At 37.3% G+C, this 26,266-nt stretch overlaps 2 protein-coding genes and 1 pseudogene across 3 annotated transcripts; all 3 read right to left on the bottom strand.

Annotated features, from left to right (window-relative positions):
- Positions 1-11,155: 11,155 nt before the first annotated feature.
- Positions 11,156-13,326, bottom strand: LOC149020680 (F-box protein At5g03970-like). Of its 2 annotated transcripts, XM_089146973.1 has the most exons (3): positions 13,294-13,326; positions 12,860-12,957; positions 11,156-12,756 (listed from the first exon to the last, which is right to left on the bottom strand). In XM_089146973.1, exons 2-3 carry the CDS (start codon positions 12,904-12,906, stop codon positions 11,172-11,174), a joined length of 1,632 nt encoding a protein of 543 aa, XP_089003099.1. In that variant the 5' UTR covers positions 12,907-12,957; positions 13,294-13,326; the 3' UTR covers positions 11,156-11,171. The 2 variants fall into 2 exon arrangements, with proteins under 2 accessions (XP_089003099.1, XP_089003098.1); XM_089146972.1 differs by having other exon boundaries at positions 12,860-13,312.
- Positions 13,327-18,947: 5,621 nt separating this feature from the next.
- Positions 18,948-23,398, bottom strand: LOC149020681 (poor homologous synapsis 1). Its single transcript, XM_089146974.1, has 8 exons — positions 23,124-23,398; positions 21,590-21,706; positions 20,486-20,551; positions 20,286-20,383; positions 19,957-20,198; positions 19,814-19,860; positions 19,513-19,540; positions 18,948-19,286 (listed from the first exon to the last, which is right to left on the bottom strand). Exons 1-8 carry the CDS (start codon positions 23,391-23,393, stop codon positions 19,228-19,230), a joined length of 927 nt encoding a protein of 308 aa, XP_089003100.1. The 5' UTR covers positions 23,394-23,398; the 3' UTR covers positions 18,948-19,227.
- A 790-nt stretch (positions 23,399-24,188) lies between these two features.
- Positions 24,189-24,858, bottom strand: LOC149020682 (mavicyanin pseudogene; annotated as a pseudogene).
- Between the last annotated feature and the right edge of the window lie 1,408 nt (positions 24,859-26,266).

Here is a 26,266-nt window from a genome sequence, read left to right on the forward strand (position 1 = left end):
CTTTTCACCTCTTCTGGGTAATTTTTTCAAATTTTCTTTTTATGACTAAGCAGAACTGTCTATCCCAATTTGCGAAGAGAGAGAGAAGGGACGTTGACATACTTCAATGGGAGTGAAGAAACATCAAATCTCTCACTTAACCAGAATAACCCGTTCAGTCAGTGAAGCCAACCGAACCAAGTAAACGAGAGAGGTAAGGAGGAGATGATGAAGATATGAAGTGGACTAAAGCTATGGGCCCTGCACTGAAATTGAATACTGGTGCAGTTAAGGTGGACTCAAAAGGTGGGCTGGGCTGGGCCTCATTGTTAGGACCCTAGAGGGAGGGGTGCCTTTAGAGGCTTATCTAATTAATCCAGCTACCTTTATGGAGGTGTTTTGAAGGGGGAAGCCCTAGCTTTACTAGCTTTACGGGAAGGGAAGGATTTACTTCAGTGTCTAGCAGAGGGGGTTGTTTGCCGCTTATCAATGTCATTAAGGATAGTACACAGTAACACAGAATGCTTATGTTTAAGCCACTAAATTGGGTCATGAAATATTCTCAAAAGCAAAAAATTCGATCAAGAAATGAATTGTGCATTAAAATCAATTTACAACTTTAAATATTTTTATTTAATAATCAAAGATTAAACAATTGAAATGGATAGGTTTTAGGGTAGTTGTGCTGCCATGAATTAATGAAATCATAAAATGATGGAGAGGAAGCAGGGAGTGGCACAAAACTTAGATTACTTCAAGGGGTGAAGATTAGTTACGTCTTAAAGAGTGGTATAATTTAAAAAGTGGAAGAATTGAAGAGACTGAGAAGATAATTTAGAATTCAAAATGTATCTAATTAGTTTGAATCTCGTTTTTCTAAAAAAAAAAAGGAGACATCCAATAACATATTAAGTAATTAATGATTTCTTAAAAAAATGAGAATAGTAGAAATTGAGAATTAAAATTAATTCAAGAATTTGAATTTAAATGTCTAGACATCATTTATCAATGAATAGGGTATTTGTGAAAAACAAAATGTAGCCGTATCCCGTATCCCTTGAGTTCATACTTTTATGATAATAGTATGATAGCATGATAATATAATTATTAGTTTTCAAATATTTGTGTAATTAATTTCTAATAGATCTCATAATATTTTGCCTATAGAGTTTGAACATTCGATAAAACTTGTCAAAAACTAAATTGGATCAGCTCTTAACCAAAAAAACCAATTATAATAAATACTAATATATGACATTAGTTATAAGGTTGTTAGATGTATTATGAAAGGCAAATAATATTTTGAACTATATAATGTGAAATAGTGAATTAAATGAACACAATAAAATGTTTAAAATTGTGATATTTATTATAAATGCTAATCACGTGAGACGCTTTAAGAGTATATCATTTCTTTTTTATTGTTTCTTAGTAATTTTGCACTACTTTGTTCATACATTATGCATGATATTTATTGGAAAAATTTTAGGGACACTCCAAGATAATTGGCGAAAAGCATAATACCCCAAAACTATGTCAAATTGGCAATGACTTCTTTTTTTTTCATTAGAAACATTGATTAATTAAAATAAATGACAAATATATTTTAGTTGTATTGTTCTAGATCTTAGAATATAAAATGAAGAATTAAAGATAAATCAACAAGATGAAATTAATGATTCAATCTTTTTGGGGGCAACATTGTAAAGTAGCAAGAGATTGATAGTAATATATGAATTATGAGATTATCTAAGGATGACTTAATGAAATTTGTTAAGGGGAGTGTACCATTGTGAAAATTTTAAAAACATCTTTGGTTGTTTTTGTCATTTTGCAAAATATTTTGAGGTGTCTCTTAAATTTATTTATTATTATTTTTTTTTAAGAAATATATTATGCATGATTGAGGATAATAAATAATCATACAAGAATCACATTAATAATCAAAATGTTTGCGGCTATTGTATTTAGTTATTCTATGTATTTAGTTATAATTCAACACAATGATTTTTCATTTATCTTTTTTTGAATAATATAATTAACATATTGGAGGAAATTGAAATACTACTAACCTATAAGAAGAAAATCTTAGGTAAATTTTTATTTCTAATGTTATAACAATATGAATTAAATTATACTATTTAATTTTAATTAGTTGAACAATTTTTAAATCTTCAATTACAAAATGTAATGATTCAATATATATATATATAAAAAATATATATATATATATATATATATATAATATATATATATATATATATATATATATATATATATATTATGTGCTTTTAGTCTATTCTATATTTTTTTAAATCTAATCCAACCTTAAACCACTGTATACTATGTCTCCCTCCGTTAAATAAGTGTGTATTTTTATTTATTTAAAAATTCCAAAATAACGCTAAAATTTTCTTCCGCTATTAAGCTTGGGCACTTAATGAAATATTGAAATAATCGCAGATTATAAATGATACCATTAGGCTTGCACTCTCCACTTCTTGTGTATACTTTGCTCTAGAATGTTATAAGGATGTCTACTATTAAAACAGTAAATATACCTCAAAACAGTAAAGTCCACGGACAATTAAAAAAAAAAATTTATGTTATTTATTAAGAATTATGTTTCTTCTATATATAAAAGAAGGTATTCACTCATGTTTCTTTTTCTTTTTGGTAGAAATGTTCTTTGTAGCATATTTGCTCATTTTCACCTATTTGAAACAATTTTATTTATTTATTTATCTTACGTACATTGGTGGATGTATAAGTCTATCTGTAGAAGTAATATATATATATATATATATATATATATATATATATATCTTTGAGTACATAGACTCACTTAATTACGTTCATAACAAATCTTCAAGGAGAACGTATATATGGAGAATGTTAATAACCATTACATTATTAACTATTTCAGATCGAGCGGATAAAGCGTCATAAGGAACCAGCCATTCCATACGCATATGCATGCAATCACATATATAACTGATAGGTGCGCCAGTTGTACTTCCTTCGAAGCTTCTATCGTGGATCTCATTATTATAAAATAAGGATACGTACCACACTCCCTCCACACACATTACCAGCTGCAGCTATAGTCTGTCTCTTTAATTATTTTCCCAAATGGACGACGGTGTCTTCAGAAACTTTTTAATTCTGTCGGACCAAATTAGAAAGTTTTATGCCTTAATGCCGTTGCCCTTCGAACTAGAAAGAGTCCAACCTTTTTTCAATCCAGCGTACGAAAGGTTGTCAGATGCGGTTTCTCAAGATATATAGTGCAGTTGAAGCAGCAGGAGGTTTTGAGAAATGCATTCAGACAATTCATATGTTGTCGGTGGCGAAGGGTTTCTAGAGCTGCACCAAGAAATGGATTCCTATCAAGAAGGTTACCAAGAGCCAATGGGTGATCATCAAGATGAAGAAACTACGTTTCAAGACCATGACACTCGTCATGAAGAAACAGAGTCACCTTCTGTAGCTAGAAGACGAGGAAGAGGAAGGTCTCGAGGAGGGTTTCGTGGTAGCTTGGTCCTTAGCGTCCCTCCACGACGATCCACTCGGGCACGTCGCGAGATAGACCGATACACATCCGATTGGGTGCCTAGGCGGAATCGCCGAAGAATTGTGCACGTCAATCAAGAACAAGGGGTCATCAACTGCATATGGAAGGCAATCAAGAACAGGGGGTCATCAGCTGCATATGGAAGGCAATGACAACACCTGCCAATGCAACTGCACATGTGTGGGATGTATATGCGTGTTACGCAGGCTTCACTAGGCAATACAATTACAAATATTACAATCGGTGAACCACTTGGTTCAAATTTGAAGCAAAAACTAGCCTAGCAAACAGTCTTGGCTAAGAAGAAGTTGGCCTAGTTTTCTTCATGTGTTGGACTTCGTTTCTTTGTCAACAGCAATCCAACTTTCTCAATCCTCTATGACTTTAGTGTCTTACCATGCAATTATTTCTTTTGAGTTTTCAGTTGGGAAAGGGAGTAGTGATAAATACCAGACCCATACCAAATAGACAATTTTTTTAATTTGCTCTGAATATTTATGACCCTTTCTGTATTCCGGCATTTCCTTTTAGACAAATGTGCACAATCTTATTTTTCACTAGTGTTATTGAATCCCTCACCATGGACTACACATAATGATTTGAAGTAAATTTGAATTTTAGAACCACAATGCCAGGAATTTTATTTTGTTCAATATTTAGGATATTCAATTCACGAAACCGGCGCAATTGCTTCACGAAAAAGTTCCTCTTCGCCCGTTAAATTTTTCTCTTGGAACTGTTGGGGGGGAACTATCTTATATGTACCGGGCTTCGCCCCTAGCCTAGCCTCAAGGAGATTCGAACTCTCGACCCCATACTATCAGGCATTGGTCTTTGCCAATTCTTCTTTTAGCGGTTGTAATTTTACCAATCTATGTATTGCTCATTCGACGATCAAAAGAATAGAACAAAGGGCAACGCGGATAAGTCATAAAGAAAACTTTGATTCTCAACCCAAAAATAGAAATGAGAAAACGTGGCCTGCTGCATAGAGACCTTATCATAATATATGAAGTGGTAGGGGTTTGGATATTTTTAATGACTTGGTTTCCAAAATTGAATATTCATGATTTGACACCATTCAAACTTTGTGTTTGAAGGAATAACTAATACTTTTATTATTCAAAATGAGAAACTACATAAGCCACTTGGAAAAAGATTGATGCATCTCAGATTTCAGACACTTTCTGTATTCATTTTCTCCAATACGTATTAATACACACCTCATACGTATATGCTACTAATACATACATTTTAAATGTAGTCTGCTGGGAGTAGAGTCAAGACCTGTAAAAGGGATCATATTCGGCTCAGAGACACCAATATCCGAATTCGAATCTGACAGAAATTTAGAGAAGGCATCCAAATTTGTAGAAAAAACGAAGAGTCGCCGGTGGGAGAAAGAAAAAAGTATTGCAGCAACAGCTAAAGAGGGGATAGATCAAGAACCTTGACTGATACTATATTAAGCTCTGATACCATGTTAAGCTCTGATACCATGTTAATTGTATAATCAATATAAAATCAATGAAGAAGATGTAAGATCTAGAAGGATCAAGAGGAGATTACTTGGTTCGGCCAGAGGTCTACGTCTACGGGAGAAAGGAGGCTACTGTTTTCATTAAATTTTAGGATTTTACAATGATCCACAATTTATAGACTTATTTCACCGCTTTACCCTCTCTACCTGGGTACGGGTTATGACCCGACCCAATACAATTTAACACCCTTCGAACTAGAAAGAGTCCAACCTTTTTTCAACCCAGCGTATGAAAGGTTGTTAGATGCGGTAGTGCAAGATAGTGCAGTTGAAGCAGCATGAGGTTTTGAAAAGTGCATTCAGACAATTTATACGATTCGTCGTCGCCATGATGGTGGTGGTGGCGATCAAGAACTATTTCAAGAGTTGCACCAAGAAACATACATGGATTCCTATCTAGAAGGTTACCAAGAGCCAATTGGTAATCATCAAGATGAAGAAACTACGTTTCAAGACCATGACACTCGTCATGAAGAAACTGAACACGAACGAATCCCTTATGTAGCTAGTTGTGGCAATCAAGAAAGGTTTCAAAATATGCGCCAAGAAACACACATGGATTCCTATCAAGAAGGTTACTAAGAGCCAATTAGTGATCATCAAGATGAAGAAACTACGTTTCAAGACCATGGCACACTTCATGAAGAAACTGAACACGAACGAATACCTTATGTAGCTAGAAGACGGGGAAGAGGAAGGTTTCCTAATCAAGGTAGCTTGGTCCTTAGTATCCCTCTACGAAGATCCACTCGGGCACGTCAGGAAATAGACCGATACACTTCCGATTGGGTGCCTAGGCAGAATTGTCGAAGAATTGTGCACGTAGCTGCAAATGCCGAAGAAGATGAGGGTAATCACATTGAACAAGGTAACAATGAAGAGGAGGAGGGTAATCACATAGAACATGGTAACAATGAAGAGGAGGAGGGTAATATGCACACCAACACTGTCAATGAAGAATAAGGGGGTCATCATCATCTGCATATGGAAGTCAATGACAACACCTGCCAGTGCAACTGCACATGTGTGGGATGTATATGTGTGTTACGCAGGCTTCACTAGGCAATACAATTACATATATTACAATCGGTGAACCACTTGGTTTAGATTTGAAGCAAAAACTAGCCTAGCAAACAGTCTTGGCTAAGAAGAAGATGGCCTAGTTTTCTTCATGTACTGGACTTCGTTTCTTTGTCAGGCATTGGTCTTTGCCAATTTTTCTTTTAGTTTCTTTGTCAGACATTGGTCTTTGCCAATTTTTCTTTTAGCGGTTGTAATTTTACCAATCTATGTATTGCTCATTCGACGATCAAAAGAATAGAACAAAGGGCAACACAGATAAGTCATAAAGAAAACTTTAATTCTCAACCCAAAAATAAAAATGAGAAAACGTGGGCTGCTGCATAGAGACCTTATCATAATATATGAAGTGGTAGGGGTTTGGATATTTTTAATGACTTGGTTTCCAAAATTGAATATTCATGATTTGGCACCATTCAAACTTTGTGTTTGAAGGAATAACTAACACTTTCTGTATTCATTTTCTCCAATATGTATAATACACACCCCATACGTATATGCTACTCATACATACATTTTAAACGTAGTCTGCTGGGAGTAGAGTCAAGACCTGTAAAAGGGATCGGATTCGGCTCAGAGACACCAGTATCCGAATTCGAATCTGGCAGAAATTTAGAGAAGGCATCCAAATTCCAATCTGAAACTTTATCGGATATCTGATAATAATCCAATCCGATAAACTATCCGACTATTGATTGGTGATTGTCATTTTTTTTAAAAAAAATTTCCGATTACCGATTAATTACCGGTTTTTGAATCCGATTATTAGCCCCTTTTTTAGAATAAAAGTGTTTAACACTTTACTATAACAGGATAATTTCCAGTTTCCGATTATCCAGTTATCGAGTACTGGTTTTCGAATCCGATTATCTTTCCTTTCAAAAAAATATGTTGAAAAATGTTTTTGGAGGCGGATTTCGGCTATCCGTTTACAGGTTCATAAGGAGAGATGTCTCCAACATGTACAAATATTACATTTTAATTTTCTGTTCAAATTATGAACACATTATTTATGGGAATGGAAAAAGCCAATCACATTTAATGTGCACAAACATGCATGTTACAAGAATGAACAGACATCTAGAATTGAAGCTTTATGTATTTATAATTAAGGATAAGTATAGATAGTTGTCCTCCATATACCTGCAGAACCTCAGAGGTACACCATCTTTTCAAATCCCCATCCTCAGGGACATCAACCTGCTCAGCTCGTGGAACCTCTTGTGCTTCTGCTTGATGAAGTCATCAGCTTCAGCGTCGATGTCTTCTTCAACACAAACATGAACCTTCAACGGCCGAGCAATCTCATGATGATGATGATGATGATGACTAGTGTTGGAAACATGTTTGATCTGATCACCACGACCATGAAGGTGCTGGTTGGTCATATGATGTAGTTCTGGTGGTCGCCAGAGATATACTAACCATGCTTCTCAATGTTCTCATATCCACTGGTGGTGGAATTTTTCTTTGTCATTGTCTCTTCGATCGGTCTCTTCCTATTTGGATATCCTTGATGGGATAACTTGGATCGGAAATAAAGAGCAGATGATGCATACAGCTGGTCTCAATTTCTTGTAGAGCTTGCTCTCCAGTTCTATGCATGGTGCTGTGTACTGTCAATGCATAATATTTATAAGCTAATATTTAATTCCATGGAGATAAGAAAGCATCATATACCTCTCTTACCTCTCTTTATCTCTATTTTTCAAATATGAAAGCATCACCATCTATGCTTTTTTCTACCCAATTAACTAATTAATGATGCTTCTTCTTCTTCTTCTTCTTCTTCTTCTTCTAGTTGCAAGCGTCACAATCATGCGTCATGCGTTGCATACCTAGGGCAAAGAGTTGGGCCAACGTAGCGGGCCTGCTGGGATAACTGGTTTGGACTATTGAGCCCAAGGTCCATGGTTGCGCTTACATGTTGTTTTTAATCGGCATGTTTTCCAATCAGAGAGTCCATTGGGTTTTGGCCTTTGGGACGATTCCAAATCCAAATCGACAAAAATTGAAACCACAAAGGCATTAAATTCCCATGACATGATAAGGTACAGTGAAATGCCAAGGGGCAACAGGGCGGGGGGCACGGGCCCACCAACCCAACCCAGCCCATAATAACAAAGCCAACGCGGCGCCAACCGAGCCGCCAGACCATTGGCAGCCCGCGAGGAATCCCAGTCCCGACCCCGACCGAGAGACGCCGGAACAAAAGGAAGGGCCAAAGCGGATAGATAGGAAAAACAAGGAGGGCGCGCCGCGGGAGGTCCCGCCGCGGCCGCCTCGGCCACCGGCCCGTCGGGTTTAGGGCTCTGCCAATACCAAATTTGTACCTCTAGTATCCAAATCGGAAACAACTGATATTGATGCATCTCTTTATTGGATTGCACTAAAATGCATTGAATAGTACAATACAATGCTTGATACGGAACGACCCATACACTCTTTGATACTAATATTTTAAACGTGTTTTTTTATACGAATCGTTTAAACCTTGCCACCAAAGAAATCAAAAGAGACTTGCGGGATTTACAAATTTCCTTGAAGTTTGTCATCAACACAATGGCACAAAGCTATAAACCAAATTGTCAATTATTTATTGGGTTTTTTAGTACTATAGTTTTCTGTGTTTAGTCCGGCTTGTCATTCAGTTCAGTTTATGTTTCAGTCTACGTTATTTTATTGGTATGGTTAGGTGGTCAGCGCTCATTAGGCAAACCAAACTGGAAAACTAAATCGAATTAAACGGATAGACCAATCCAAATCAAACCAGACTCTCTTATTGGTTAAAAAACACAAGTACGTGCAGCTTTTCTAGGAATTTTAGCATGACAAGAATGGAAACACATGACGCGATGAAAGGGTGGAACTAGGCCGATAAAATCTGAACACCCCATTACATAAGCACTCAACAGAAAATCAAATTTAAAAAACAACAGTGACCACAATTGAAGGAAGGGGCGGGGTTAGCAGCCCTGTTCAAAGTTAGCTTGCCCTTACAGCTCCCCAAGTGAATGCAATGCAATATATTTGAGTTTCTTAAGCTATATATTCAAATGTAAAATGAAAATAAGAACATGGAAGACTTCAGAATGAACTGAACTTTGTCATAAGCAATATCACCTTCAAAACTTTGAAGTCAAACAGCTAGCCTTTATCTGTTGGATATATATGATTATATTGACAAATTGTAACTGTTTCTATTGAATGGTAACCGTTCATGATGTTTAATTTATTACTGAGTTGAGTACTGAAAGAGGAAACCCTAATTGGAGAAGGAAGGACAGAAAATGTTTAGCAGCTAAATGGAAGGGACTGATTGGTGCCCACAGATCTACGTCACTGCACTGTACTTGTTGTCATCCTTGTAATAGAGACTTATCTTCTTTATATCCTGATAAACAGAGAAGGCTCACTGAAGAAATCCAAATATGTAGCTTATAAAAGTACCTTGAGACCCTAATACCTTCTCAAAGACGGACCAAACAAAGGATTAACGAAGTTGCCAAAGTGTTTCTCCAACTGAACAAGCTGATTAAAGGGAGAACTACAAATTCATGCAGATTAATTTCATTCACCTCCGCAAAAAACATTACTAGTAAAAAACCATGAACAAATCAAAGAAAAGCACCCTGGAATTCAATTTGATCGCATAAGAGCCGAAAATCCTGGCACATTAACATTCTTCTTTGTCCCCGACAGAACCTTATATACAAATTAAAATGTTGAAGTTAACAAAAAATTATGCCCTCCACAGGTCAACAGGAAGTTAAAATGCAATTTTTCGGACAAAAGATTGATGACGAACGTGATCATTTCTTCGTCCATCCTTCTGGCAGGGTATAGAAGACATTTAAACAGAAAGGAAAGAAAGAACCCAAAAAAAGGCGAATGGAAGAGGGAAGAACGTCGAACGAAGCCTACGATTTCTTTCGAGGGAAAAGCTGCTTAATAAGAATCAAACCTTTCATATAATTCAATTGTGCCCTATTTACTTCAAAAAATTATCAAGTAAAATAGTGAAACGAGCTTAGATGAGCATGCTTTTCCTTTTCTTTGTTTGTTTCTAACGGTCAATCAATGGTAAATGAAGAAAGTGTTGAAGACAGAGAAGAGAGGAATACCTCCATCGGCAAGAACAGAAAATTCCCCGTGAAGATTTTAGGGTTCGGAGAACAAGACGGTGAATGACTCAGACAAGCGGAGAGAGTGACTAAGAGCGATGTTGGAGTGCGACGACGGAGGAGGTTGATGCTCAGTAACTGCTTTAGAGGCGTAAAATTGCGGCAACCATACGCGACTAAGGACAGCATCCTTAATTCAATTAAGATTACCAAAAAACTCCAATTCATTAACTGTGGGTATTTACAAGGAAAACAAATCATACCTACCAAATTCAAAGCAGTGTTATGTACAATTATAAAATCTAGTCTAAATTGCACAAGGTTGTTTTTTTTAATTCAAGTTCAATTTAAAAAAAATATCACTTTTACAATTTTGTTTGGTCACTAATTTCTAATTTATTTCTTTATAGAACCCTCAAATGCTAGAAACTTGAGTTTTTGAAAAACTTTGATTGATTTAAAAAGGTAAAAAAATCAAAGCAACAACAGAGAACAAACTTTCCTCATTTTAGAAGCTAACGAATGCAGATTTGGGGGATTTTTCATTGTAATTGACCAATATTTTCGCGTACCTAGAGTGTACTTTTATACTAAATAATTAACTGAGATTTAAAACCTGATTTTAAATTTAAAAAGTTCAAAATAAATTTGTAGTTTCTTTGTTTTCACAGCCAATTATTTGGCAGATATGTGCATTGTTGTGCACAGTTTTTCTTGTAAGTTTCCTTCAAAATATGGAAAAAGAATTGATTATACAACTTATCCAAAATAATTATTATTAACTTAAATACACTTTATAAATTTAGAAGAGCAATGAAACAGCGAGAAAACAGGGGAAGGGGTCTAAAGTCACTGAAATAGATTCCTATTTTTTTCAGGGCAGAGGCAACAGATGCGCATCTGGGAAAGGAGAAATGGGCCAAGGTGGGGGCAAATATGGTTGTACAGTAACATATTTATGCAGAAGGTTAAACCTAACAGATGGTTCAACTAACATTGGAGTCGTAGTCGTGTTGAGGTGACAAGCAAAGATCCAACCACAACAACCACGGACAAACAGAATGTTTGGATCTAGAGGATGAAAAGAAATTAGTGTCCGCTCATCTGACGCACCAACAGACTTAAACTTGGTTGGTAGTGGCACTTGACGTACCAGTAACCATCTGCTGTAATCCTCCTCCTCCTCCATCTCTTCCTCCTGTGGATGATGATGATGATGATTATAAACCCATATCTTAATGAAACAACCATCTTTTGCAAAACGGTTCACCGTTGCCACTTGGAGTAGACCGTCGACAGACTCACCAACCCCAACGTCAGACTGAAAGTTATAGCCATAGCCATCAGTGGGAGCTTTAATCATCTCTATGGTACCACCAGTATTCTCATCATCATCATCATCATGAGGAGGACTATACACAAAGATGCACAGAAAACACATACAACCAACCATCCAGTAAATAGCTCCTTTTATCACTCGGACGCTGAAATTCCATGGAGCAAAAATTGAGAAATTTTTATGAGTATCAGCAGTTACGGTGACGGTGGATAAGCGCCATTCCCCCGTGTGGGAAGAGAAAGTCTCCAACTCAATGATATTGCTATTCGATAGAGAAGCCTCTGCACGCACAACTTTGTATCCAACCCTCCTCCTCATAAAATCAGCTGATGATGATGATGATGATGATGATCCCTCCACCAGAGCTACGCAGTCTCTCCCAATAAACTGGCACTCCGACATTGTAGTATGCGACTTACAATGTCTCTGGGTCTGCTTAGGGGAATAAGGAAGCAAGTAACCAAGCTTGGTGAGGGGATTGTAGATGTAGTACCTCTTCACATGTTGGTAGTAGCGGTGACAATAGCTGATGCTGCTATCGGGATCGAGGGACGACCATGGAGGCGGTGACTGAATCCAGTGGCTGACAAGGCAGAGTAAAAGGCCATTCGAGGAACAGATGAAGAATCTAAAATCATCACCACCACCATTATTTCTATTTCCTCTACTGCTGATGACATGATCTGAAGGAGAAGAAGAAGAATAGTCCACTTCCACTTCCCCTTCCCCTTCCACTCTCTCTCCAAACTTATAATTATTTCCAGAATTCGTCGCCGCCTCTACCAAGAAACTCCAAGGATGTCTCCCACTGGAGTACTCTTCAGTGATTTTAGAGTAACGATCAGACATCACAGGGGTTTGGAAGAAGTACAAGGGACCGAGATCCATCTTGTTTCTCTCAATTACTTTAAAACGGAAGTGATCCTTGGAGATAAGCTGGTGCCATCTCTTTGATACGCATTTGAATCTGAAAATTGATTTTAGCGGCAATCGAGTCAGGATCTCAATAAGAACATCATCGCTGCTACAAAATTCCAAGGAGAAGACATCATCACCGGCTTCACTAGGATGCAGACGTCTCCCTCCTCTTCCTCTCCTTCCTCTTCCTCTTCCTCTTCCTCTGAGCAATCAACCAAAAACGATGAGATCAGAAAATGAACGACAATACCCTGAAACAGAATCGAATCGAGGAGATAGCTACGGAAGAAGTGCTGAGAATTTACCGACAAATACGCTTGGGCTTTTTGATGATCTCGAAACTTTCTACCATAACTCAAATACTAGTGGATTAACACCGTGGGGGGAGATGCTCCTCAGAATGCTGTAGAAACACACACCAACGAAGGAGTAAAATTCCCAATTAACATTGAATGAGAAGCACAGCAGGATCGAATGATAAGAAAAAACAATTTTAGATACAGGGGAATTAAAGTACTTTTTTACAAAAAGGAAGATCTTCCGTTCGAACTAGGGTTTATAACTTTAATCGAATAAGATATGAATCTACAGAACACACAAACTCTGCTTTTTTTACTCGAATCAGAAATGAATCTAGCCATCAAGAAAATTAAAAGCTCTATAAATTCACATCTACTGAATAGCCCGACTGGATGATAAGAAGAAAAACAAAGATTTAGATACGAGCGAATTTAAGAACCTTTTTACAAGAGGATCTTCCGTTCGAACTGGGGTTTTAATCCATTTGTTATGGACAATTTATAATACACCTAACTAAGTCGACCAAAGAAGAAGTGTACCAATCAAACATTGGTCGAACCACAAGTAAAATAAAGGCACAAAGCAACGTATACAATTTGAATCGTATACAACCTCCTTAAATATAGGGTTAGATTCCGATCAAGTCAGGTATTTTAAATTGTTCTTAGAGTCCAAGTCAAACTCTACAACTACAATCCAAATAATACTCTCGCAAATAAGATTCCTATCTCCAGGAAGTTAGCAATAATTGGCGCTTCTGTGGGAATCTTGATCAAAAAGCCATCAGGCAAATCAGATCAAGAATGCAAAATCAACACTTCGAATAATGATTAAATATGAGGTGATTGGCAAGTTTCTCTGTGAGGTAGTATTGCATTCAAATTACCTTTTTGGTAATCCAAACATAAGGTATGCTGTACATTCCCTATTTTCTATAATATTATTTTGAGGAGTTATTAAGGTTGCAAAACCAAATAATCGAAATTTGGTGGGAACTCGGTTAGTTTTTTGAGATCCGATCAATTCATTGAATGCATGTTTTGTGAAATTATATTACCCAGAACAAAAGGTCAGAATCAGGTATCATGAATTGTTTAAATTACCTTTTTGACCGGAGGAAAGGTAAAGACATATGTGCATGATCAAATGTCTTTATCACAATGAATTCTCTATTGTTTATGTACGATTGCATAAAGAGTTGATAGATTTACAATGAATTAACCATTGTTACTATTTGAGATTCATGATAACTATTTGTCTTTTTTTTTCAAGCAAGTCACAACTCACAATAACATGATTGACTGAGATCCATGATAAGTATTCTTTATTTTTGTCTTTTTGCCAAAGCATTTACAATAAAGTGATGTGCAAACTTTTGATAAAAGAAGTTTACAACAGATTTTTATCTTCCCTCAAAGCAAGATGAGGGAGGTCGAGCTCAAAAAAAAAGAAGAAGCCTGAAACCAGAGAAAATCGGGTTTGGAAACAAGGCCATGGCGAGCTTTGCTAGGCCGAAAGGCTCATATGCCATCAAGGAACTTCTATAACTCCTCAGATGCTTTGAGGTATTCTCTCTTCTCCAGAAAATTTTCTTCTTCTGGATCCGAAGACAATGATGTAGTGGTGATCGGCGGTGGACTTGGTGGTAATTGCCTCAACGTCGGACTTTCGGTGGTAATTACCTCAACGTCGGTTGCAGTCCATCCAAATTAGATGCCTCCAGCCCGAAGAAGGATGCTTTTCCAAATGAACCAGCACCCGCTTCACAGTTTGCATATGAATCCATTTCCTCCTCTTCCTCTACCTACTTTGTGAGATCTGGATAGCATTTACTCCACAACTTATGTTCCCGAGCACGAAGAGCTGGATTTCGCTGCCCGGATCTACTTGTTGATCCTTATTCATCTTGAAGTTTGGCGTTTGGAAGGCGATCTTTTCTTCATTGCTCTGCCTTTTCAATTCAGATCTGACATTTTGAGTCCCAAGATTCACTTGCTGCGGAACTCGCTATTTACCTCCTTGGTATTTTCACATATCCCCCTCTTCTTTTATCATTTGAAGGATTAAGGTCAGCATACAACCCTCTTTCTTATCTTTGTGTTTGTTATTTCCTACATTTTATTTTCATCTCGCATGTTTTGTTTTTCATTAAATTTTGCTTTCCCTGTGCATGCATGATTTTCTTGGAAATGTTTTCTTATGTTTTTTACTTGCATATTTCTTTGTGGTGCTCGATGAGTTTTTAGAGTATGATCCATCATGACCCTATACTATCAAGACTTCCCCTCTATCACTCTTCCCCTTCAGGGACTCTGCAACTTCTCCCTCCGTTCACCCTTCATTGAACTTGACGGCGATAGGATATCATCATCATCTATGACCTATTCTCAGCATTTTAGATCTAATCTCTCCATGGTCACTCATGTTGTCCACATTCATCCGACGCTGGTACCTCCTTAGTACTATTTTTAGGAGAAGATGGTTTTGCTCTCCTCATCACTTAGAACTCCTACATCAGTTCTTCTACACATTCCGTGTTGATAAAACGGTGGTCAAAACCTTTGTTGATAAGGTTTTCATGGCAAATGCATCTTCTTCTACCTCCATCCCTCACATCCATTCGGATTACCTCCACTTTCTCCCCAACAATCCTACTGCGGAGAGATTAGCTGCTGACTTTGCAGCTAAAGTCGATATCCTTGTTCACCCTATCAGTAAAGTATCACTATCCTCACAAAAACTCAATGAGATTAAGTAGGATCTCAAATTTACTATCATTGGTTGGGTCCCCGATGGTGTTCATATCACTTATTCTGACCTACAGAAGATGGTCCAAGGAGGCTGGAAATCCAAATCAGTCAATGTCGAGGGATTTCACCTTATCAAAGGAGCTCATAACAAATTCATCATCAAGTTCGATCGAGCCAGAGATTTAAATGTGGTATTATTTTCTCAACCTTGGTACTATAAGAATCACATTATCTTCCTTCAGCCTTGGGATCAATCTATTCCTGCTCACCTTTCAACCTTTTCCTACGGCATTTTATGGGTTCAGATCACCATTCTCCACTGGAGCCTCCACAAAAATGATATCCTTTTGGATCTCTTCTCGACTGTTGGCCATGTCCTAGAAATAGAAAACCCAGTCGGTCATGTGGCTTCTAATAACCCCCTGCTGCTCGGGTAGCCATTCCTCTTAAGCTGGATCTTGTCACCTCTGTTCATTTTGAAATCACACCAAACAAAAAACAAGTGATTTACTTCAGCTTTGAATATCTCCCATCGAACATTTGTCCTAATTGCATTAGAATAGGACACAAATGTGTTGACTGCCAGATTGAGGGCGCAAGCCCAAGAAGCTATCGTGATACCATGTTAGGTTTTAGAAAACAACAATATCTCGGTTTATTAGATCTTAGAGGTATTTGTACACACATACAAATTACACACAAGAGTCAAGTGGTCAACAACTATTCCTAGCTGGCATGCTTAGCTGGCAACTCTATAACACCAAGTAATCTGGATTCATAGAAGCCTAATTTAAAATGAATGAAGAAAATTTCTGTTTTCTTGGAACAAGAGCGCTTTTCCTCCCCCCCCTACCGGGAAATTAAAAAACCAAACAAAAAAAAACAAAAAACAGGCCCCCCCCCCCCCCCCCTCGGGAGAACACCCCCCCCGCCCCCTTAATGGGCATAATATATTGAAGAAGAAAGTGGTATTTATTGTCCCTTGCTTCCACCTCTCTCTCGCCACCATTACAGGAAATTATTAAACTTTTCTTAGTTCCTAGTTCCTAGTGGGTTTCGTGTAATCTCCTCATAAGTCACTATTAAGTGATTAATTTTCGGTTGACGGCGTTCGGTCGACATTATCCTCTTTTATATGGAATGATGGTAACGGAAGGCAATAAAAGTTTCCTTTCTCCGTTTGTCTACTTAATTTTAGGCTTTCTGCCTAATGACTTTTTGGACCCCGTGATCAAAAAAGCTCCCTTTAGTTGCCAACTTCTCCTCTCCTGCCCCCAAGGCCATTAAGGCATGGTGGCATGGTCCACCTTGGAATAACTAGTAATTATTTAAATTAGGATCGTTGTATCTGGACCTCATGGTTCAATCTTTTGCCTTCTCACTCTACAGTTTTCTGTTGTATGAACCAGAAGAAAAAAAATTCAAAACGTTACTCTTCACCTCTTCTGGGAAATTTTTTCAAAATTTCTTCTTATGACTAAGCAGAACTGTCTATCCCAATTTGCGAAGAAAGAGATACGTGATGTTGACATACTTAAATGGGATTGAAGAAAAAAGATTTATTATGCTCTTTTGTTTCAACATTTTTACGCAAGTGTTATTAAGATTTATTATCCGAACTCATCCATTGATTTGTCTCATTGGATATTTGGATCACCTCTGATTATCCGACCAAAAATGTAATAAAACAAACTCGCCCATTTCAGTTCCCAAATGGAACCCAGATCCAATTTAGTGTGAATATAGAACTTTTCACTTTCAGGTATATGCTTGGACAAAATATAACACTTATAGGGGTAAGAAGGAGGAGGTGAAGTGGACTAAAGCTATGGACCCTGCACTGAAATTTAATACTGATGCAGTTAAGGTGGACTCAAAAGGTGGGCTGGGCCTCATTGTTAGGACCCTAGAGGGGTGCCTTTAGTGGCTTATCTAATCCAGCTACCTTTATGGAGGTGTTTTGAAGGGGGAAACCCTAGCTTTATGGGAAGGGAAGGATTTACTTCAATATCTAGCAGAGGGGGTATGAAGTGGTTGAGGCCGAGGCTGATTGTTTGCCGCTTATCATTGAGGATATAGTCCACAGGCCCCCAGTTGTGCTAATAGCATTGTATGGGATATTAAGTATATATCTGGTAGAAAAATTTGTGGGTTTGAAGGTTTTATTTTCTTCAAGGAGACTAGCAGCGTTGCTGATTTCTTGGCACTGAAGGCAGCCTCCTTTCCAAGTAGGTTTGAGTGGCTATTTCCACAGCTTGGATGAAACTCAATCTTTCTTGTCCTATTGTGGAATGAAAGTTGGGTTACCAGACAAAAAGTAAAAAGATTAGCACAATCAGTCTACCAAAAAGGGAAAAGACGGAAAAAATATCATGCTAAGTACACCCAAAAGGAAAAACAAGGAAAGCATATTATGGTTATTTTCTTGGGCAAAAACAATAAAAAATTAACATGTGACCCGATATTTGGTGATCAACCTCTACCAAAATATCACATCGTACGCAAAGAAACTTTCAATTGATTACTTAAGGGTTATACTTGTGTTTCTGTTGTGTTTCTTTGTTTTTTGGGAAAAGCAGTTTCTCTTGTTTCTATGTATTTTCACTCTTGACTAAGTTGTGATTACAAATGTATCGATTTGGACTCCCTACATAACTTAAAATGTGGTAGAATAGTTGCCAATCCATCAAGGGTTGTACGTTTTAGGTTTGCTCTAATAATTTGGATTAGTTTGGCTTTGATTTGAGTTAACAACCTGGAATGGCTTCTTGTTATGGTTTGGATTCGCATTGTGACTGTTTCTTTAATTCCTTTCAACTACAAAAAGATTGTTAAGTTTAATTAACAATGTAAAATTATACTAACATCACTCCCCAAAGCTATAATGTTAAACAATTGTAATCGTCAATTATTTATTGGGTTTAGTACTATAGTTTTCTGTGTTTATTCCGGCTTGTCATTCAGTTCAGTTTATGTTCAGTCTACGTTATTGGTATCATTAGGTGCTCAGCCCTCATTAGGCAAAACCAAACTGAACCTAACCCAATTAAATCACAACCAACCCAAACCAATAAGAGTCTGGTTTGATTTGGATTGGTCAATCAGTTTAATTCGATCTGGTTTTCCAGTTTGGTTTCAAGATTGACACCCTTAACATCATAAGCTCATAACAGTGAATAAAAATGAGTCACAGACTCACAATGTCAGTCTTGAGCGTTAAGTGCAGCTTTTCTAACCCCCCGGCGCCCCCGAAAAAAGAAGAAGTAAAGGTGCAGCTTTTCTAGGAATCTTAGCCTGACAAGAATGGAAAACATGCCGCGATCAAAGGGGGGAACTATAAAATCCGAGCACCCCAGTGACTAATGATTATAAGCACTCAACAGAAAATCAAATTTAAAAAACAACAGTGACCACAATTGAAGGGGCGGGGTTAGCCCTGTTCAAAGTTGGCTCGCCCTTACAGCTCCCCAAGTGAATGCAATATATTTGAGTTTCTTAAGCTATATATTCAAATGTAAAATGAAAATAAGAACATGGAAGACTTCAGAATGAACTGAACTTTGTCATAAGCAATATCACCTTCAAAACTTTGAAGTCAAACAGCCTTTATCGGTTGGATATGATTATATTGACAAATTGCCTCCCATCTCGCTAATATATTTCTCCACTTTATTCAGCACATCTGGCAGGCACAGAAAATAAAAACTGAGCATCAGGGTAATAAGAGGGCGCTGGCGCGCAGCAATGCCAACAATTTCTTGATCATTTGCTAAATAGTGGCTTTTTCAACTGGAATATGAGTACATTTTTAAGACTAATAACCTAAAAGTGAAATATTGAATGCCAAACCTTTAAAGAAAAGAGGGGAAAAACCAAGAATTTCTGGACATGTAAGGAGTTTGACTTACCATTGAAGGAGGAGTCCAACATGCATTTCTGGGAAGGAGAGGGGGAAAAAGAGTAAGGAATAATATTAGTCTAAAAGGTGTCATCTTATTAAACTAAGAGGTGTCATCACCAGCACCACACCACACCATTCCTCTGCTAAGCCTCCACTCCACCACCCTCCGCAGAGAATAAACAAGAAGGTGCAAGAAGTTTCACCAAGCTACAGCCAATACAGGCACTACAGTAGAATAATGATTGATGTGGTACTACTCTAGCTAGGTATCCAAAATGATATTGAAAACTGAGATTTTGCAAAGTTACCGTGATTTGGGTCATAATGTCAACTTCCGCTGGTACCTTTGGTTGCACTGCATTAATATCCATGATCTCATTTAGGGAAGAAGGTAAACCTTAGACAACATAGGATATATTATTGGCACATTGCAATTCATGCAATCGTCTACCTTTTTCAGCCTCAGTACAACAGCTGGAAAGTAAAGTAGTGAAGCTAGGAGGCAGGGCCGGTAAAAAGCTTTCAATTTTATAAACGGGCACTAGCTCCTGTAAACATGGGGTCTGTCCTGCTTTATAATCCAATGGCAGCGGCGCAGGAGTATAAGTAAGACCTGGAGAAACATAGCTAACATCCGGAGTCACATGGATCTCATCCACAGCCCTGTATAAATCTCTTGCTGACTCTTGTTTTCTGACAATCGAAACACAATATGGAAACAACAACAATAAGCAAGATAAAATTACAAGTTAATTCTATAATTGCACAACACCTTAGTACCTGCATTGAAATCCACTTGAAGATGAGACCTCAGATGAAATATCAGATTTGATGTTCTTTTGTAGATTCCCCATATCTATAAATTCTTTCAATTTTTCCTGGAAAAATAAAATTGTAAGAAAAAAAGCAAATAAGAAATATCGTTAAGAGGGGGTAAAAAGTGTGGCTCTTGAAAATGATAACGTCTGCACTATTTGCACCTTTAAAACATTTATAAATCTTTCTGCCTCAGAAGATGTTACAAAACGCAAGGCAAATTTCTGGATCTGCACTACCACAACAACATGAGTCTAGCTGGGCTTGCCATATAAATAAAGAATATAAAAATAAAACACCAAATTCATAATTACTATTTTACCAAAAATAAATTCAAAACTATTATACCTGGAAAAAGTAAGTTTATCCCAAGGAGGTTCCCAAATCCAACTACAGAGCCAATGTGATTGGCATCAAAAGAACAAAAGCTGTGATGCTGAAATGGAAATATCCTTTTGGATAAAAAGAACAAAAAAGAACCATCCTAGTTTTAAGAACTTGGCCATCTATGATCTGTATGCTTTTTTTGCATTAAAAATGGGAAAAAAAACTTCAAAAAAACACCCAGTAATGAATCTGAGGATGGTAAAGATACACCCAGCATTTCTAATCAACAAAAAAGATAAAATATTGAAGATGGATAAAGATACGCTGTCCTAACCATCTCCCACAGGAGAAGGAAAAAAAGGGGGAAAAGACATACCATCCTTTCAATAACCACCGCAGTGAATAACAGAAAACTGAAATTGCATATTAGACTCAGAATATCTTGTTTGTATCGGTGTGATGGAAGACCAAAAAAACGGCATCCTATTGATCACAAGTCCCAAGAATGATAATGCTGTAAAATGATGTGCAATGGAGGCAAGCAGATTATGAATCATGACAGCAGCAATTCATAAATTTAGTCTGACAAAAAGAGTTCTCACTGTCACATTTTTCTACAATAGGATCATCAATACTTGAACTTCTAATCATAAACTTAAGCCGCAGATCAGAAAAAGAATAGTTAAATCGAACAATTGAAACTTAACTCAGGCAGTAACCATTTTTTTCAGCCATTCCTTTAAAAGAATAATAATGGTACAAGACCTCCCTTTTAAGGTAGGGATGCAGGGGTGGTTGAGAGGCATGAAACTTGTAACACATCTTGGTGAACAATTGTAGCTAAATTATATAGATTCCTTCTCTGAGCTTAGATCATATGGTTTAGATACACATACCCAACTTAGATGAGATACACTCTAAAAAAGAGCTTAGGAGCTTGCCTGGCCTACGCTATCTTTATAGCTAGCAAATACGACTCTGCATCCCTTGGTTGGGCACTGGTAGACACACGACACCTGGGGCCAGGAGAAATGAAGATTGGAAAGGAAATGTTCTTCCTGCAACTCAGAAGATGACAAATAAGGTGGTGCATCTGAAATAAGGACAACAACATGAAAAGCAATATGCAGGATTCTGCTGATTTATATAAAAGTGACTGCTCAGATTAATGGAGAGTAATTTTGATGGTTGAAGTGTAATTATGAAGCAGAATGTCATGAACTCTGAGAATAAAATAAAACCTCATAGTCATAAAAATGATAACACATTCAAGACTCGGGTATTCTCTGTTGAGCATCCCTTCCAATTATGCCTTTCGTGATTTTAGGCATCAAATCATTTTCTTAAATAAAGAAACCCCAATCTCTGCGAAGTGACATCATATACCAAACGGACGATTAATTTTGGGGCCTACGTTGTTGCAGCGTCCCTCCAAAGAAAACTAATAGGCTAAAAAGAAAGAAAACATAAGCAAAATGGAACACTGAGAAAAAACAAAAATCCTTCCGGAACTTCCGTATAACAGGAAGATGAAAATTCTCGAGCAATAAAGTAAAAAGGGAAACAAACATGCGCAATTTATTGGATTTAATATGATCCTGCTGATTACATTAGCCACCAACAGTTTAGCTTAAGTCTGAATGACAACAAAAACTGTGACAAAACGGGATCAGAGGTTAATTTTGTCAAAAGAAGAAGCACGAATGACCGAAGCAATCACAGAGACACAAACAGTTGGAATTTCGATGAAATACGAGCAAAAAGCCATAGCAAATACGCCGCAAAACTATATGTCTGCGGAAAATCCACGGATTTGGGAGTCACAACACCACAGGAGTCCAATGTAATCTTTTACTCTTAAGTTTTCTAAGTAAATATTAAATATATAAGCACATCTTCAGAGGCTAAAAGTATCATGCGCAGTCCGGGCATCTTCACGTTACAGGAATGAAAATCGTTACAGATTCCGATTTAGTCCGTTGAGCTTCAGAAAGAAACTACCGAAACATAGGAATTGAAATATCAAACAGCTCTGGAAGAAGCAGAAGCAAAACGATGATGAACATTGAAATCCGGTAGAAATTCCAATCAACTTTATAGAACTCATCACCGAAATATCCGATAAAGATCCCAATGAACTCTATTGAAATCCAGAAAAAAAAAATACAGAACATATGAATGGAAAGATCGAATAGCTCTGGCAGGCACGAAACGATGCAAGGGCATTACAAATCAACACCACACGCTGTCAATCGAGTTAACCTTGAAGGTTTAATTAATCTAACGAATTAAAGATCATAAAGATATGTAAATATTTAAGCAAATCCTATCCTAATACAAAAAACGGGGAAAAGTAAACTCTGCAAACCTATACGCCATGTTATCGCGTGCGAGTGTTAATCTCAATGAAGAGAACAATGTAAGAGCCGAAATATGTAGAGAAATTTGAATACTAACGCGTACAAGACTACTCACATAGATTTTCTCTCGGTGAGAAACAACAAGGATTAGTTCAGGGCTCGAGTGATACGTGCGGAGATCCAGAGAAACAGTTGATGATGAAGAAAGCCAAGTACCTTTAACATCACGTATTACGGATCTGCGGAGAGGTTTCAGAACAGGAGAAGGGGACGGATGGTAGGGGAAGTTGAAGAAGCGAGAGAACTCAACCTCCCAGTGTTCTTCAATGGCGGTGAACGAGGTAAAGATATTTCCAGTCTCTGTGACTGATAAAGCTCCCGCCATTTCCCCTCACGCTATCGCTGCCTGTTTTCAATTTCACGTTTCTGATTGGCAGCTATTTATAGGCAGTTACAAGGAGAAGCAGGGAAGTGAGTGTGACAGATGAGGTTAATTTGGTCATTGCAACTTGCAAGGTGTCGTCTGATATTTTAGCCCAATGACTCACCATCCATCATCACGACTCTTTCATATCAGATGATGATAGAATGATCTCGACCGTTCATATGCCAAGTGATCTGGATTCGTATAAAATTTCTATTTTTCTGGAACAAGAGCGCTTTTCTTCGCCACCTCTTGTTATTCTTAAAATTAATGTCATTTTCTCAATTATTTTACTAATTAAATTTATATAAAAAACACCCTTTGTCATTAGAAATTCACAATTTAGTGTTTATCCAAGGAAGTTACAAAATTAATCTTGAATGAAAAACTCATGTTCCATTTCATTTGAAAAATATGAATGATGAATAGCTTTTCAAAACTAAAGTTTTTTTTTTGGGTAAATATTGGATACCATAAATTGATATTTAAAAACTAACCGTATTATACTTAGAAAATGTGTTTCACTAATCGGTCTAGTTTCCAATCGTATAAGACGATTTTTATCCAATCCATTCGAATCCAAAGAACAATTTCTTGCATATTACTACTGCCCCAAAGATCACAAATCAAAATCTCAAGCATTGTAAAATAATGGTCATACTACATGAAATAATGGTCATACTAATAAACATGAAATAATAAATAACAAAGAATATAATGGAAATCAAATAAAAAACTGACACGAAGAACAAATTCCTACATAAACGAATAGCAGAGAACGACAATCATGGCCCAAATCGCAGACATGAAATAAGATCCAGCTGCGAGTTTAACGGTAGAATTTGGTGTAGGCGGTCCTACAGAGCCTCCACCTGTCCCACTACCACCGGCGCCGCTGCCTGAACCAGATGAGGAAGAAGGAGCAGAACTGGGTGGTTCGATTCTCGGATGAACCATAACCCGAATGTCCAGTTTCTGACCCGATTTACAGTGCCCGGGCTCTCCGCTGATGAAGTAGAAGAAGCCGTAACGACTAAACCTGAACACTGTGTTCCCATCCTTGAATTTGGATATCGGATCCGAAACGTCGCAGTTCTTGTAGTCCTTGTAGTTTACTTGGAGCACAGAATCATTCTCGTACTTGAACACTGCAACCTCAGATAATTCAGCGAATGAAAGAGAAAGTATAGAACGTAAAAACAAAGAGAAACCGAGACTTACCGATAGAATCTCCGACATGAAATCTGTTCTTGTTAGCCCAATCTACGTAGGTCTGAATCTCGTTTCCAGAAGGTTTAACCCAACCCTTCGTACCACCGACGTGGAACACCAAAGCAGACACAGAGAAGGTAGCTACAGAAGCCAGGAAAAGAGTGGCGAACAATAAGAATTTGGAAATCTTGGTTGTTGCTAAATGAGAAGCCATTGCCAAAGAAGCAGAACAACAAAGGAAGTTCAGTAAGATTCAGGAATGAGAGCAGATTCTTATAAAATAGGCGGAGGTAGTGAAAAACAGTTACGTTGAGGACGACGTGGGGGGAGAGAGAGGAGAGACCAACGGCAAGGAAACAGTTTCGTCTCTGCTTGTTGAGTGAGCTTATTTCTTCAAGTGGGTAATGGGGTATCGTAGTGGGGAGACTCGTTGAAAACACCTTTGACCAGACAGAGTAGTGGTGTCGATAAGAAAAAATGATAAGAACAACTTGATTTATGACGTCATAATCCAACTATCTGCCCCTTTTCCAAGTCAGTTGAGAAGGCTTTCATGGAGTTTATTTCTACAGCAAACTTAGAAATGAAAGTTGATCGAACTCGTTTGCTACAGACAAATCATAGATTCAACCAAGTAATATGCTGTAATGATATTCACACTCTCAAATATGATGAAGCTGAAGACAGGAACATTTTTTGGATTGAAGACTCACCTATTTATGTTTTTTTCTTGTGGAATCAAATGTAGTTGTATATTAAGTGCAAACACTGCGACACTTAGAATAGTGGAACTCTTGTAGAGGGACATCAATTATCGAGTCAGATCGCTATGATCTGTAAATCATATTATTCTTCTAGCCTAGATTATGAGATTTTTTGGTTGTTCAAGACGTTTTTTATGACGGTGACATGTTCTGATACATCAAAATGGCATATTCTTGTGATATAATATGTTTCAACATAAATTGAACAAGGAAATTTCTGCAAGATAGAAAGGATCAATTGCAAGACAAGATTCGTTACGTAGGCATAAATAAAAATGATAGTATAAAATGATATAAACACTTTATGAAACATTCTTAGATAGAAGCCTAAGTTAAATGGAAGGCTTACGGTAGGAACATAGAGAATGAGGAAAAGGAAAAGAAAGGGTTACTCCTATGAAAATACCTTTGGATGTATTCAATTGCACACATACTTCATGTGGTTTAAGGCTGGTTTCACTTACTAAGCTGAAAGACTCATTAAATTCCTTTTAACTATTTCAAACATAAGTACCAAGGGGAAAAGTTAAAGGAGTGTTGGTTTGCAGGTAAGACTACGTGGTCTCTAGTGCATAACTTCTTTACGGTAGATAGGTCAGGTGAGGTTCTATTAAATTAGAAATTGTAGTGTTATGATAATGCACATGGCAAGGTTAGATGCCAACAATGTCACCCAAATGTATCACTTGGAGAAGATAGTGTTTTCATCCAAGAAAATTGAAAAGTTCTCCTACTAACCCTACTAGTGCAAGCTTTTGCATGACATCTAGTTGAATATGTAACGTTAAGTTATGAGATAATTTGCACGTGCCAAGGTAGACTAAAAGAAGCCAATATGGTGGCGAACTCTTTAGGCTA

The sequence above is a fragment of the Hakea prostrata genome, chromosome 3 (genome assembly GCF_041222555.1).
Source record: "Hakea prostrata isolate BN-2017 chromosome 3, UWA_Hpros_2, whole genome shotgun sequence".
Lineage (NCBI taxonomy): Eukaryota > Viridiplantae > Streptophyta > Magnoliopsida > Proteales > Proteaceae > Hakea > Hakea prostrata.

Bases quoted from the DNA above. Each gene is read 5' to 3' on its own strand.
- LOC149020680 (XM_089146973.1), bottom strand. From the start codon at position 12,906: ATGGTAGAAAGTTTCGAGATCATCAAAAAGCCCAAGCGTATTTGTCG. The intron at 12,757-12,859 runs GTAAATTCTCAG...TTGATTGCTCAG, and splicing joins AAGCCCAAGCGTATTTGTCG to AGGAAGAGGAAGAGGAAGAG.
- LOC149020681 (XM_089146974.1), bottom strand. From the start codon at position 23,393: ATGGCGGGAGCTTTATCAGTCACAGAGACTGGAAATATCTTTACCTCG. The intron at 20,384-20,485 runs GTGCAAATAGTG...TTATTTTTCCAG, and splicing joins GATTTATAAATGTTTTAAAG to GAAAAATTGAAAGAATTTAT. The intron at 19,861-19,956 runs GTAGACGATTGC...ATATTAATGCAG, and splicing joins TTGTACTGAGGCTGAAAAAG to TGCAACCAAAGGTACCAGCG.